A 14,972-nucleotide genomic window follows, 5' to 3' on the forward strand; every position below is an offset into this window, starting at 1 on the left:
CCGCCTGACCCCGGAAGGGAAAGTGGTTTTGGGGAAGGGGAGCGAGGAGAGCGAGTTAAGTAAAAGTAAAAACAAAGTTATTCTGCTCCCCCCGGGCTGCTTCGCCCCTGCCTCCTCTTTGCCCCGGGCTCCTTCAGAGGAGCTCCCTCCGATGCCGCGACACTCCCTGGGTCCCAGCCTGAGTAGGGGGACCGCGAGCGCCTGACCGCTGCTACCCCGACCCTCCGGATCCAGGTCGCCGCGAAAACCCGGAGCGGAGCATCCCTCGGGCGGGAGCCGCCCTGGGCGCGAGCCCACTGGCGCGCATGCTCAGTCGTGCGGCGGCGGCGAGTAGGAAGCTCAGCGCGGCGCTGGCGGCTGCGGCGCGGCCGGAGGGTGGGAGGGGCGCAGCGGCGGGCGGGCGGGGGCGCGGGGCTGGGGGGGGTTGCTCTCGCCCGAGGTTCCTGGGCGCTTTTGGGAGCGTGGAGCCCGGCGCGAGGTGTGAGCGAGCACTGGGGCCAACGAGCGCGGGGTGGGCGGCGGGCGGAGCGCAGCCGCCGGGCGGGCGGAGCGGGCGGGGAGCCTGGGTCTCCGCGGCTCGGGACCCGGCGGCGGGCGGCGATGTTCCACTGCATCCCCCTGTGGCGGTGCAACCGTCATGTGGAGACCATCGACAAGCGCCACTGCTCGCTGGTCTACGTCCCCGAGGAGATCTACCGCTACGCCCGCAGCCTGGAGGAGCTGCTGCTGGACGCCAACCAGCTCCGCGAGCTGCCGGAGGTGAGTGTCCAGCCTCACCTGCGCGCCGCGCTGCGGGAGCGCGGCCGGGACCCGCCAGCCTCGCCCCCTCCTCTTCCCCCCACCCCGTCCCCTCCTCTCCCCTCCCCTCCCCTCTCGCCCCCTCTTCCACCTCGGGACCCGGCAGGCAGGTCCCGCGGGAACCACGTCTATGTTCATTCACCTGCTTCTTCCTCCCATACTCCTCCCCCTCCCCCTCCCGAAAAGTTCCTTTTCTTTCTATACAAAGCGACTTGCTATTTTCTGAGTAGTCGCTGTAGCTTGTGCAGTTGGGAAAACGTTCTGTGCCGATATGTAGTTTATATACATATCTAGGTACTAGCGCCCGCCACTTGTGACCGGGCAGGTGAGGAGCCAGGTGGCCGGGGCCGTTCCCGGCTGGAAGGACCGAGCGCGGCATTCGGCTCTCGGGGCGGTCTCCTTGTCTCGCATTCCCCGATCGCTGGCCGGGGCGCCTTTTCCCTTCGGCCTGGACTGGGCCGGGAGGAGGTGGGCAGCGCGCTAGCAAGCCGCGCTATCTCGGCATCTTCCGAAGAATGTGCTCCGGGCCTTATCGCGGGTGGGCCGTGCCGGGAAGAGCCGTAGCTGCCCGGGCTCCGGGACCGGCCGTGGGGGGCGGGGCAGGAGGCGGGCTGCGCCCGCGGAGCTGTGGGCAAGTGCCCTGGTGCCCTGCCTGCGTGGACCTGTTGCGTGGAAGGAGCCGCGGTGAACGTCAGCAGAGGCTCTGCCGGGTGGGCCAGCCTTGCAGCCGCCGCTCCCAGAGCGGCCAGGTTCAGCCTGCTGACTTCTGCCCTTGCAGTGATGAGTTACCTCTTCCGAGTTGTTTATGTAAATTAATCACCCTGCCGCGGCCAGACTTGTCAAGCGACACATGCTGATTGTGCTTTAATGGAGGGTCGGGGACTGCGAACTTTTACCCTTCGAGCTTGCCCGGGGAACTTAGTTTGAGTAAGCCTGAAGGAGGAAGGTAGCCCAAATCTAGGGCTGTGCAGGAAGTCGGGGCAGTTAATCCGAAGGTGTGCAGGAAGTAGGGAGGCTGCTGGCAGGCGAGAGAGGACCTGAAGGCCCGAGCGTTGGAACTCAGACGTCTTGCTGGACCCTTTGTTAACGCAAAGCCAAGACGTGGTCACAGAAACGCTAACGAGTCAAATGTTCTGGCATGTTAGAATGACCCGATTTGTCCTCCAGCCCGATAGAGTGTTTTAAACAGCAGAACTGTGTTTTTCTCAACATTTCAAGTGTTGTTATTCTTCTTGGATTAACTTTCCTTGGTCTGCGTAGAATTGATTGGATGGTTTGCTGTGTGCAATGCGGGGGGGGGGGCGGTGATTATCCTCACTAGGATCTTTGCAAAGCCCCCCAGGCTTTATTTAGCTTAGAAGCAGAAAAGCCATCCAGTTCCCTCCGGCATTTATTATTTTGCGGGCATTTTCAAACACATGGTTTTATCTGGCGTTTAGCTTCCTTAAATTTGACTTAAAAGTCATGAGCTCACTTACTGCTTTAAGTTATAATAAGTTTTAGGCATTGCTACTGCCAGGAATATAGAATACTGTATGTAATTTAATACTTTTCAAGGGCTTCAGCATGAAGTTATTAAAGCTTGAGTGAAAAGCTGTTGGACTAGAAATGTTTCAGTGCTCTTTGTGGTGTTTTTGTTTGTTTGTTTTCTTTTGTAGAGCTGGAAGATTTCCTGTGACTGGATTGGCTTTTCACTCCCTTCTGCAAAGTTTGTGGGTTTTTCTGTAATGTTGGGGGATTCAGCTTGGTATGGGAAATTGTGGGGTTTGGATGTGTCAGGTATTTCTACTGATTCTAAATGGAAACTTCTCAGAAGCTCAAAATACAGTCTGATAACCCTCAGTAAATATGGTAATAAACAAGCTTTTCAAAGGCTAGAAGTGGTCTTGCATATGGGTAATTGCTCTTACAGCTCTTAAAGTAGTTTCATAGTTTTCAAGTTGTGTAAAATCTCTTTCTCCCTGACTTTTTGTGTGCCTGGGTGTGTACAAGCCAGACTCCAGCAACCGCCTTCAAAACACGGATGTTTCATTCACAGTCTTTGCTTGGGCATCCGTTGTCTCCCGTCTGAGTTCTGCATAACTCATTACCGCTGCTCACTGCAGTCCTGGCCCCCTCCCCCAGCCCCTGTCTTCTTACCTGCCACGTCACCAGTGGGCCTCTTCTGCGGACAAACCTCCAAGGTCCTCGTGGTGGTGGCCATACCTGCATTATGTTCTCGTCTCCGCGATTCATTTGCAGCCAAAGGGGAGGCCTGCATCCCCCAACCCCAATAGCAAAAGTACACATGCTCCCCAGCCTTCAGCACTGAGAAAAGCATCTCCTCTCCCTGAAAGTCTGCAGCCTCTGATTTGCTCCAATCCCCTTGTTTTCCACATTGAGACTCAGGATTGAAGTGACTTTCAGGGCTGTCCAGCTGGTGTGATGCAGTTGCTATGGCCGGCCCCTGCCCGCCCCCCCCCCCCCCCCAGCTCTCCCCTTTCATGCATCTGCCAACTGAGCAGGAATCTGGACTATTGGGCTTCTCACCTCCATCAGACCCTCAGTTGTTTAGCCCCTCCTGGTTTACCCCTGTCATGAAAGCTTGGCCTCAGTAGAGCCTTTATTGACCCTCCGGGATTTGCTAGTTGTGGGGGATACAGAGATTAAAGAAGGTTTAATCAGCAGCTTTGTGGGGAGACAGTGACTTTAGTACAGGTGTGGTGGGTGTGGTTGGAGCGGCACTGCAGTTATCAGACGCCACTGTGGTTACTGACCTAATCTGCCGACCTTTTGCTGAACCCGCATCACCGTCCTCAGCAGTGGCCCCACCCTGTGAGCCTCTCATGGCTGCAGGGGACTTAGAGCCCTCACCTTTGGCCTCACCACCCCTTCCCATCCTCCAGCTGGTCCCCTCCCCCAGCCCCATCCCTTTGGGGTGTGTGTTAACAGAGACACCTCGAGGTGCCCCCTTGGGAGCACGAGCTCGGCGTCCAGTGGGTCCTGCTGAGTAAACCCCTGTTTATCTGTTGAATGAAGGCTGCTGAGTCTGATGCAGATCTTTCTCCTCTGCTGCTTTCTCGTCCCTTGAAGCTCATCACTGCTCCAGCATCTGTCTTTCTCTAATGGAGTCAGAGAATAATCCAGGTCTTCAGAAGTGAAGGTCATCCACTTGGTGCGGTTGTTTTGTCTTCCTCTCCTGCCTTCCTCTCTGTGTTCCTGATGACATCAGTTTTCCCCTCAATGTGCACTATGCTCAGATACCTTCAAACATGTGTTTGCTGTGGTCTCTCTAGACCATTGCAGGGCCTGGTCTACTAGGCAGCAGACACTTGGAGTGAATGCTCTCAAGCCTCTCTAGGTTAAAAAGTTGAGTTTCATCCTGTCACCTCCTCTTAGAGTTCAGTCAGTCCTTCCGTGATTGCCAGATGACATTATCTCAGATACCTGCCCCTGCCCTTCCTTCTTTCTCGTATCCTGCTTTTTTTTTTTCCCTAGCCCTTAGAACGTTCATCACCCCCTGATTCCAGACTGTGTCCTTGCTTGCTCGTTCTTTGTCTCCTCAGCCAGAACTTAAGCTCCATGCCAGCAGGGGGGTTTTTGTCTGTGGCTGAACCTAGGACAGTATCTGGGACACAGTGGGCATGCCTGTTGCCTGGATGAGTCCTTACGTGCTGTCACGGGGAGACAGCCCTGTTTCTTCGCCATCGTGATTGCCTGTCCCACACCTGACTTGTACTGTGCACTGGTCTATTGGAATTAGTAAAGACACAGATGTTCAGAATTCAGTGGTCCTGTCCTGCCTGTCTTTGTTCTCCATCTCTTCTATGCTGGACGCTTTTTTATTTCGGCCATGTGTGAGGCTTGTGGGATCTTAGTTCCCCAACCAGGGATTGAATCTGGGCCCCCGGCAGTGAAAGCACCAAATCCTAACCTCTGGACCACCAGGGAATTCCCTTGTGCTGGACACTTTTTTTTTTTTTAATTTTTATTTATTTATGGCTGTGTTGGGTCTTCGTTTCTGTGCGAGGGCTTTCTCTACTTGTGGCAAGCGGGGGCCACTCTTCATCGCGGTGCGCGGGCCTCTCACTATCGCAGCCTCTCTTGCTGCGGAGCACAGGCTCCAGACGCGCAGGCTCAGTGATTGTGGCTCATGGGCCCAGTTGCTCCGCAGCACGTGGGATCCTCCCAGACCAGGGCTCGAACCCGTGTCCCCTGCATCGGCAGGCAGACTCTCAACCACTGCACCACCAGGGAAGCCCCTGTGCTGGACACTTTTGACCGCCTTGTCTTTTTGAAATAATCTTCATGCATTATAAACATAATTCCTGTGTAACGAGACTTCAACTTCTTCACCTGTGATCTGTTGAGAGGATATCCATCCCCACTTGGAATAAGTCCCTTTTGTCTTAAACCCACCGTGTTTCAGTTTAGGTCTGGCCCCCTGCACTGGCTTCTCTCCCCAGCAGTTCCATTTCTGGAGGCCGGGCCAGCCGTTCTTCCTGGCTCACAGGTTCAGGGACTTACATTCTTGTCTCCGTCCCTCCTGTCACTAGGTCCTGTCATTTCTTCCTTGAGAATGCCACCTTCCCTCTGCGTCTCTCTCTCCCCCAGCTGGTTTCCCCTGGATCCCTGCTGTGCGTGGCTGGCCGTCCTCTGCAGAGGCTCTCAGGGCTGGTCTGGAAGGAGCAGGGGGCAAGGCTGCTGGCATCAGTTCAGGTGCTGCTCCATCACTTTCATTCTTTCTTCAAGCCTCGGTTTCCTCACGTGTCACAGTAGCACCTACTTTATACGGTGGTTCCTGGGATTGAAGAGAGAATGCACGCAGAGCACTTACAGTTAGGTCTGCGACGTCTAAGGTCTTTCTGGAGACTATGGCAAGACGCTTTTATTAGGAAACAATGTTTTTTTCCCCATATAACAAATTTATAATATTTATACGGTTCCCCAATTCTTTCACCAAAATATAATATTTTCTTGATTTTTGAGGAAACAATGTGTTTTAAACTAGAGTTTAAAGACATTTTCCTGGGAATTTGCAAGTTATTTTTTAAAACCAAAAGTAAATTTTTAATATTCTTTTCAATAATAATTAAAAAAATCATAGATTCTGTAACATCTAGATGACCTTCCAAATGAGGCACGTCATAAAGATTTCCTGCCAGTGTTAGATTGCGCACCCCTTTGATTGTCTGTAGCGAAGGGGAAAGGACAGATATGGACTTATCACAGAAATTGTGTTTTTGGGTCAGATGAGGGCTGGAAGTTCATGAACAAAGGTTTCACGACAGTCCGTTAGAGAAGAGCGGTGGCTGGCTGGCTGGCTGAGGGGATCCCAGCCCCGCGGTGGTAGAGCCACACAGAGTTGCCAGGAACTCGCTCCAGGTAGTCTTGTACTTAACACACTGTGAGCGTTCGAGCACACGGAACAAAATTGCATCATTGTCATACGTCATGTTCAGTGAAAGCTGAGCTCTTTTATTGGTTTTTATCCAAGTTTTACATTGTCTCACCTTACAGTTTTATAAGGGCTAAAGCATATGAAGCTTTATATTTGGACAGACTTAAGTAGCATTATAATGAAAATAATTTAAGGCAAAGCCCAGGAGGAAGGGCGTCCAAGAGAGCACTTGCCCCTTAGAGCCGTGACCTGCACGTTTCTTAAGTTAGGGAAACTAACTTCAGTTCTGCTTTCTCAGAGAGCCTGCTGCTGTTACACAGTTTAGCTCTTGGTTGTTTTCCTGTTCTGTTCCGTGTTAGTCCAGTGCCCCTCCCTCATCTCCTGCTCCCTCTCTCCCCGACCCCCACTTTACAGGTGAGGAAACTGAGGCCTGGGGAAGATGTCATTTGCCCCAGGTTAGTGGACATTGGAGTGTCTTTGATTAACTTTGAGCATCTGCTACTTATTAATAATATTCTACAAGATGCCACTTTCTGAGATTTTACCGAGCTCCAAACATTGCGTTAAGTTCTCTCTAGAAATTATTTCCCTTAAATGGAATCACCACTCACTTTAGCCCTTATAATTCCAGTTTTGCCAGTGTGGGCACCGAGACTTACTTAGGGAGTTGTTTCGGAGGCTCGTGTAAGGAACTTGGCCAAGGTCAGCTGTGGAGCCAGGGCGTGCCTCCAGCTCCGTGTCACTTGCCCCTGGGGACGGGGCCTGGCCCTGTGACAGCTCTGAGGCATCTCCCTCTTTGGGGAGCTGAGGGAAGACTTCAGAGGGGGTGACATTCACGTTAGAAGGAAGGAAAAACCTGTTGTGGTCGCCAAAGCCCGTCCTTGCCAGGTGGCTCGAGCAAGGCTGCCCAAGTGGTCGCGGGACTGGAGAGGGGCCAGGCCGGGTCTGGACGGTGTGTCAGGAGAGGCGCCGCACAGGTGGACCTCTCTTCTGGGAAGGTGGTCCTGGGATGAGCAGAGGATGCTGTCAGGAGCCGCTGTGGTGGTCTGGGTGGGAGGAAACCATTCGGCACCTGTGGGGTGGGCAAGGTGGGATGGATCATGTCATCAAGGACGTTCAGGCGGGGGGTTTCCTGCCCTCTGGTCCAGCACCGTTTCTCCTCTTCCCCCTGCCGTGTTGTGCTGACTGCCTGAGGCCCTTCATCAGGGCTCGGGGTACACTAAACACAAAGCGTTTACCTCCTTGTTGTGGATACATTTTCCGCGATTGTGGGGCATGTCGGCATTGAACTTGTAAATTGCTCGCTAAGCTGTGTATGTAGGCATTGGCTTAGGAGAGAGATGGACAGCCAGAGGTGCTGGGGGTGGGAAGAGTTTGTTTTTTTTTTTTGGTTTCAGTTGAATTGGGTCATCAAGTTGATAAAATTGCAGCCATAGTAACACTGGAGATCCTGTGGGTTCTTTTTTCCCAAGTAACATGAGTATGTGCTATGTGTGTACCGGACCACGGACCTCAGTTTCCTCTGTCCTCTGCTGATGCTTTAAAACACTGATGCTTGGAGCCTTTTGATTTCCAGAGTCACTTGAAGTCAACTCGTTGCTGAAATCTTTCAAAAAAAATTGCTCAATTCTTTGAGAAAAAGTAAAACTATTCACTTAATAAACCTTTCCTAGAGTTGAGAAAGTTGAGTCATGCTGGTAACAGAAAAATGAACCCATTTCCCCAGCCCGCCTCCCCTCTTCCCAGGGGCTTCCAGAGAGAAGGGGCCACTTCGGCCCCTCCTCACAGCTTCTGGAGCGTTATCCTCTCTGCCAAAAATTGCAGCTTCTGTAACTCTGATACTTGGGTACTTGGGATTTCCTTAAAAAGGACCCTTTACACAGGCTTGAAATTTGGGGGGTAAAGCATAGCTGATATTTACACAAGAGGGTCAGAAATAGCAGTGTAAACATTTCTCAGCAGCGATGACAAAAATCCCAACCATGGTCTTGCCGAGCCATGAACGGAGGCGTTGGGCTCTTCTGGGTGTGGATCCAGTGAGGCTGCAGGCTTCTCTCTTTGCTCACAGAAGTCTAAAGGAAGTTTGCCTATTTTAGGATTTTCCCCGGAACACGGGGCTAGATGTTTGTCCTCCGCTTCATGGGATAGTTATGAGGGGCGATGAGATCATGGGCCAGATCTTAGTAAATGCACAGGAGAAACTGCTGGATGTCCATTTACTTTCTCTTGGGTATTATTTAGTGGACAGGGATGGTAATTTCCTATTGCATGTGGTAATTTAGAAGATCTAATCGAGTGTGTGTGTGTGTATGTGTATGTGCCTGTAGTGTAAAATACTTTGAATTTCTAGAAGTAAGATGGAATACTAATTTTTTTTTTTTTTTTGCTTATCACTGTTTGGAAGAATTTCCTTATCTAGGCTGTAACTTCTAGATTCCAGAGAATTTGACTCAGTTGGGAGACATTTGGCATCTCTGTTTCCGAGAACCACAAGGCATGGATTTGTCATGTGGTGGGTGGAAGGTGGTACACCTAATTGCAGTGTGTTCCAGACTGATTCCTGGATAGCGTGGCCTCTCCACCCTGACCGCTCTGGTCACCTTTCTTTCCACAATCCACACCCACTTCTGGGGGAAAGATAGTCGGAGGGACTATCAGCTGACTTGTGGTGGACGTGGGGAGCTTGAGTCAGATGAGCAGCTGTGAAGCCCGGAAAGGAGCTGCCAAACCTCTGAGGAGGTGACCTGGGCTCTGACTGCCTGACCTGATGTAGAAGATACTGTGACTTGTGCTCTGACTGCCTGACCTGATGTGGAAGATACTGTGACCTGGGCTCTGACTGCCTGACCTGATGTGGAAGATACTGTGACTTGGGCTCTGACTGCCTGACCTGATGTAGAAGATACTGTGACCTGGGCTCTGACTGCCTGACCTGATGTGGAAGATACTGTGACTTGGGCTCTGACTGCCTGACCTGATGTAGAAGATACTGTGACTTGGGCTCTGACTGCCTGACCTGATGTAGAAGATACTGTGACTTGGCCTCTGACTGCCTGACCTGATGTAGAAGATACTGTGACCTGGGCTCTGACTGCCTGACCTGATGTGGAAGATACTGTGACTTGGGCTCTGACTGCCTGACCTGATGTAGAAGATACTGTGACTTGGGCTCTGACTGCCTGACCTGATGTGGAAGATACTGTGACTTGGGCTCTGACTGCCTGACCTGATGTAGAAGATACTGTGACTTGGGCTCTGACCGCCTGACCTGATGTGGAAGATGCTGAGGCCTCTGAGGCTCATGCTGTTAGTGCAACCTGCCTGAATTTGACTATGATGTGGCCTTGTTTTGTCTTGTTATTATGTGTTGGATGCACAGAAGAATTCAAAGAATAAAAAATGTGACATTTTCCTTGATTCCCTCCAAGTGATACCAGACATGAACAATTTTAGAACGTATCTTTATAGACTTTTCCTCTTCACATACCACCATATATTTATCATTGTTAAAAGGAAAAGAGGACTCCTATATAAATTACTTCTATATAAGTTACTATATAACTTGTTTCACCACTTGCTGTTTTGTACTTAACTCCGTATCCTGGATGTCTTCTGTGTCAGTATGTATAGATGTATGTTAACATCAGTGCTGGTGCTGTAGGTTCCCTTATATAGGATATGCCATGATTTATTTATTTCACCATTCTCCTATCGCTGGACATCTAAATCGTTCCAGATTTTCGCAGCGATGAACTACGCTAGATTGAATGTTCTTGTTCATATTACTTTGTACACATATGCAAACGTTTCTTTGCATGGGTTCAAGGCGCATAATCACAGGATGAAAGGGTACATACTTTACAAATTTCAGTAGATGTTGCTAGCTTGTCAAAGATGATTATTTTTTAAATCCGAGTTGGATGGAGGCCTAGTGATAGGAGACATCTACCCACCTTACAGCTAAAGAAGTGCAAGACGAGTGAGGTAAAGTGATGGATCAGAGCAAAATGAACATGTGGGCGGTCCTCTCCCACTCCTGGCTCCAGGTCCTGTGCTCTTTCTGGAGGCTGGAGAAATAGGTGGGGAGACGGGTTCTGTCATCTCTGTCCCCTCTCTCCTCGACTGGGGCTGTTTCCCAGAGACCTGGGAAGACCCTTGGGTGGGCTTCCGTCAATCCGATATTCGTTCCGGCTCTTTGGAAGACTGACATCTAATGCTTGCATTCAGGCGGCTTATGCTGTTTAGTCGGGCAGAGAGGTTGGTGTCACGGAATTCCTAATGTGGGTTGATTTGGTTTCTGGAGCAGGAGGGCAGGGCAGCGTGCAGGGTGTGGGGGGCCGGTCAGCCTCTCCCTCCGTCCCATCTACTGATGTGTTGCTTCTGGCCTGGATCTCTTGCTTGTCGGGAAAGTGTGTAGCGTGGTTAGGAGATCGACCCCTTAGCTGTGACACCTGGGACAAGTAACTGAGCCTCACTGGGCCTCAGTTTGCTCATCTGTAAAAAGGTACTAACAGACCCCACCTCATGTGTGTGAAGAGTAAATGGGTTACTATGTGTGCTGCGAACAGTGTCTGTTACATAGACAGCACCCAGTCAAATCTGCTGGTTGTTGTCATCATTCTTGGCTGTTTTGTGAGAGAGGATTCAAACTCCTTCGTCCTGTCTTCTTCAAATCCTGTCTCAATTCTTGGCGGGAGAGATCTTTCTAAAACACAGATGTGATGGGTGACTTCCTGCTGCAGTGGCTCCTCGCCTGCAGGATACAGCCTGGCTCTTCTACCTTATCTCCCATCTCTTCCCTGCTTGAACCTTGCGTTTCAGCAGCACTTAGCTGCCCTTGGTTACCAGTCTTTTCATGCCTCAGAGTCTTCATTTTTGTGCTCTGTCTCCTGGGAGTTCCTCTTTGTTGGCTTCTTTGTCTGCCTCCCTGCTGGTCATCCCGTGGGACACAGCTCAGGCAATCACGTTCCTCTGGGAACACTTCCCTTCCCTCTTCTCTGGTTTCTGGGGACACCTGTGTCCTTACTGTTACCTCTTTGAAATGATCTCTGTCCCCCATCGAAGCCACAACACACCTTTTCTTCTTTGCTTTCCTGCTGCGTCACAGAGCAGACATTGAAGACATATTCGAGCAGCATTCTTGGGGATGTTTTCAGCCCTTTTGGCAAGTGGATTTAGAAATGGGTTGGGGGCAGACTGTAAGTCGAGCTTACCGATTACTCCATGAAGAGCCGGGCTGTCTGCCATCCTTGCTTGTATGGATGGCGTCATGGTGGTGGCACTGGTCTTGCAGTTGGATAGCCCTGGGCTTGTGTCTGTGCTCTGACTGACACTAGCACTGACCTTGGGCAATTCACATAATCTCTCGAGCCTCAGTTTCCTTATTTGTCTTGAAGAGGTGGTGTTAGTGATGTTCAAGGTCTCTTTGAGTTCTGACCTTCCTGGATGCTAATTTTATGACATTTTATGACTCGATGCCACAGTGCTAACCTGAGGGGAGTGGTCCCCACTTGTGCACGTGACCCGTGAGGTTGCTCAGTGAGGTTTAGTAGAACCACAAGTCCAGGCTTAATCATTATAATCAAGGATTTGATAATAAGGAGAAGCTGTTCCAAACGCTTACCCTCCTGTGGTCAGTTGTTGATTCCCAGAACCAATTAAGGGAAAAAGATCAGCAGATTTTCTTTGGTTAAAACACACACACACAGACACACAGACACACAGACACACACACACACACACACACACACACCAACAACCTTTGAACACTGAATTTTTTTCCCCCGTGTCATTTGCATTCTCCCAGCTTTTAGCAGTGAGGTAAAATAGGCAACTTGGCTGGGGCTTTTTGTCTCCTTTTTAAATGAACTCAAGCAGAGTTCAGAGGCGGTTGTTTGAAAGTTCACTCTGGGTTGATTTGAGCACCCGAGAGACTGTATTTTGGGAAACCTAATTTGGGGACTGATGATTAAGGAATAGCTATGGGTTAAAATCAGACTGAGGTGGCTTTTCGAGGAGTATATTAGGATCAAAAGCTACAGCCTTCTACTCCTCTGCTGAAATTTGCTTTCCTGACTAGATGTTGGTGTCAGGCTTCTCAGGCAGTGTGATTCAGGAGTGGGGGTTTGGGGGGGTCGATCTCTGCTGGGTCCTGGCAGACCCTCCCTCCCCCTTCCCCTATGCACCCTGCCTCTTTACTGAGTGCCGGCTGTGCTACAGGCATCCTTCCGTCTGGCAAGGTGGCTATCTTGCCTTGTCCTAACGGAGCTTCCATTCCAGGTAAGGGAGACCGCTGGTAAATGGATAAGCAAATAAGAATTTCAGATAGTGATCAGAGCTATAAAGCAAACCAAATGGGGAAATGTGGTTGAGAGCCATGGAGAGGTTTCTGTTTACTCCGAGAATACCTCTCCCAGGAGGTGACCCTTGCCCTGATGCGGTGAGGCAGCTGTGTGAACAGTGCAGAGCTCCTTGCAAAGGCTCGGGATGAGTCTGGGGTGTTTGTGGGCAGAACGAAGGTCAGTGTGGCTGGTATGAGGTGAAGATGTTGGTGGGGTTAATGTATGTCAGAGCTCAGAGACCCCGGTGAGGAGTTTGGATTTTTTTTCACCAATTGAAAGTATGGCAGATCGTAAGCCTATAGATATCTGATTTGTGTTTTAGAAAGTTCACTCTGCTGGCAGGTGAGAGTTTAGTCTCGAGGGAGGAAGGGTTCACAGAGCAGAGAGACCTGGAGAACTGATGGGGACTTGGACCGGGGTGGTAGCAGTGAGTGATGAGATTTGTCTTGGGGGTAAAGTCAACAGGACCTGCTGATGTATTGGATGTACGTTTTTGGGTTTCTCAACTGGGGCGCTGGCGGAGCCTTTACGGGGTTTGGGAGGACCAGGAAAGGGAGTATAGTGGCATAGGACCTGGTAAGTCCTTGAGTTGGGGTGTGGTGAAGTGTTTATGAGACCCAGAACTTAGGGGTGGAAGCCTGGGTATTGATAATTATAATAAAGACAGCAGACATTTTTTTGAGCAATGTGCCCCGAGCTGTGCTTTGCCTAAACACTTCCCATGATGAACTCATTCAGTTCTCACAACAAACATAAATAGCTTTATTATCCTCTTGAGGACACCAGGACACGGAGAGATGACTTAACTTGCTAAAGTCACACAGCTAGTACGAGCAGAGCTGGGGGTCACACTGGGGCTGTCTGGTTCAAGAGCCAGTATTCCTAACCACTGGACCGTTCTTTCCTCAAGGTCACATGCACAGAGACCACGTCTTTGGCACCAAAAGCCACCTGATGGGCCTGGGGTTGCGTCCACTCTGGGAAAGGGGACAGAGACACCTGTGCCCCCTGGGTTATTTTTGCATTGTTAAGAAAAAGAGCACTGAGCTGAAATATTTTAAAAATTAGGTCACCAAATATTAATGTGCTTATTCACGCATAATCTTTCAAAGAAGATTAGTGGCACCCATTTTTGGGGACTGGATTTTTTTTACCTTCAGGAGAGAAAATGAGCGCTGGTTTTATCCTAGGAGTGTCTCCATTATAATTCTGCTGCCAATAATTCAGCTATTATACTATTGATCTCTGTTCTCAAAGCATGATATCAAGTGATTAGATGAGGCAAGTTATGAGTCTTGACTGTAAAGGTCAGAATCATAAAGAGGTTCTAATGTACTTTCTGGAAGTATACACATTCCAGTACTGCTACACATGGACGCTAATAAGGTTAGGTTAATAGAAGCTATGCATCTTATAGGAGATGCACCTTACCTAGTAGCATATGACAGTAATTCACCTACCTTGATTTGCGATAACTTGGTTCTATAATGGCAAGAGGCGGTAGGGGAAAGTGTCACGTTCTCTCTGATAACGGTGGTGATTCACTGAAGTTACACAGAGGCCAGGAGAAAGCAAGCCCTACCCCCACTCTTCAACCTCACCCATGCCCACCCCTCTTTAGAACTTACTGTTCAAAAAGAAAATCTGTCTCAAGATGTCTTTGTCAGGCAAATAGAGCAGGGGGTAATTGCTTGTGAGGTGTAGTCCCTATAGTCTTTAAAAATTTCTATATTCTAAAATGTTTGATTTCGACATTCAGGTTTAGGTCCAAAGTAAGTCAGGTAACTTCTGTGGTTTCAGCTCACTGGTCATTTCCCCTCATAGAGGGTTTCAGCCTTGAAGAAACAGGAGCGCCTTTGGAATATTCTTGACTGCAAGTAACAAACATCTCAACCTAAGATGCCTTAAGTGACAGAGGCACTTAGGGCCCTCACGTGTCAGGAGGCCCGAAGGAAAGTTAGGGTTGGTTTAGCAGGTCGGCAGTGCCGGGCACTGAGGGGACTCCTGAGTGACCTGCAGCTCCTCGTATGGTGGCACCTGGGGATGGGCATATGCAGAGTCACGGGTGGACCCTGGACTCTTTTTCTGGCCTCTAGTGGGAGGCAGGGAGGCAGGGAAGGTGAGGAGTAGGAATACGGGGTGGGGATGGGTGTGGCTGCAGTGCTCCTGAAAGGAGGAGGGGCAGAGACAGTGCCTGCCTGCTGGCCCTTGCAGATGCCCTCCTTTTGTGACGTCTCTCTAGTTTAACCCTGTGTCTTCTGCCAGAAACACAGGGACCGTCTGCTCAGGAAAAGTCTCCGGCAGGATTGATTTCTGTTCCAAGGTATTCTTAAGAAAAAGAAGAGCTTGGACATGTCGATGTTTTCCCTAGGTTTCCTTCTCACTATGCGTGAGAGAAAATTTGTGAGAGAAGAAAAAAATAAGTCAAGAAGATATTATAAAGATTAAATTAC

General features: G+C 50.2%; 1 protein-coding gene across 1 annotated transcript in view; it reads left to right on the forward strand.

Moving 5' to 3' along the window:
- The first annotated feature begins 416 nt into the window (after positions 1–416).
- Positions 417–14,972, forward strand: part of LRRC1 (leucine rich repeat containing 1) — a 127,531-nt gene continuing 112,975 nt past the window's right edge. Inside the window, exon 1 of the mRNA XM_036869705.1 lies at positions 417–759. Within this exon, the coding sequence (XP_036725600.1) occupies positions 601–759 (159 nt within the window). The 5' untranslated portion in view covers positions 417–600. The remainder of the gene's footprint in view (positions 760–14,972) is intronic.

This window comes from Balaenoptera musculus, chromosome 11, assembly GCF_009873245.2.
Source record: "Balaenoptera musculus isolate JJ_BM4_2016_0621 chromosome 11, mBalMus1.pri.v3, whole genome shotgun sequence".
Taxonomy (NCBI): Eukaryota; Metazoa; Chordata; class Mammalia; order Artiodactyla; family Balaenopteridae; genus Balaenoptera; species Balaenoptera musculus.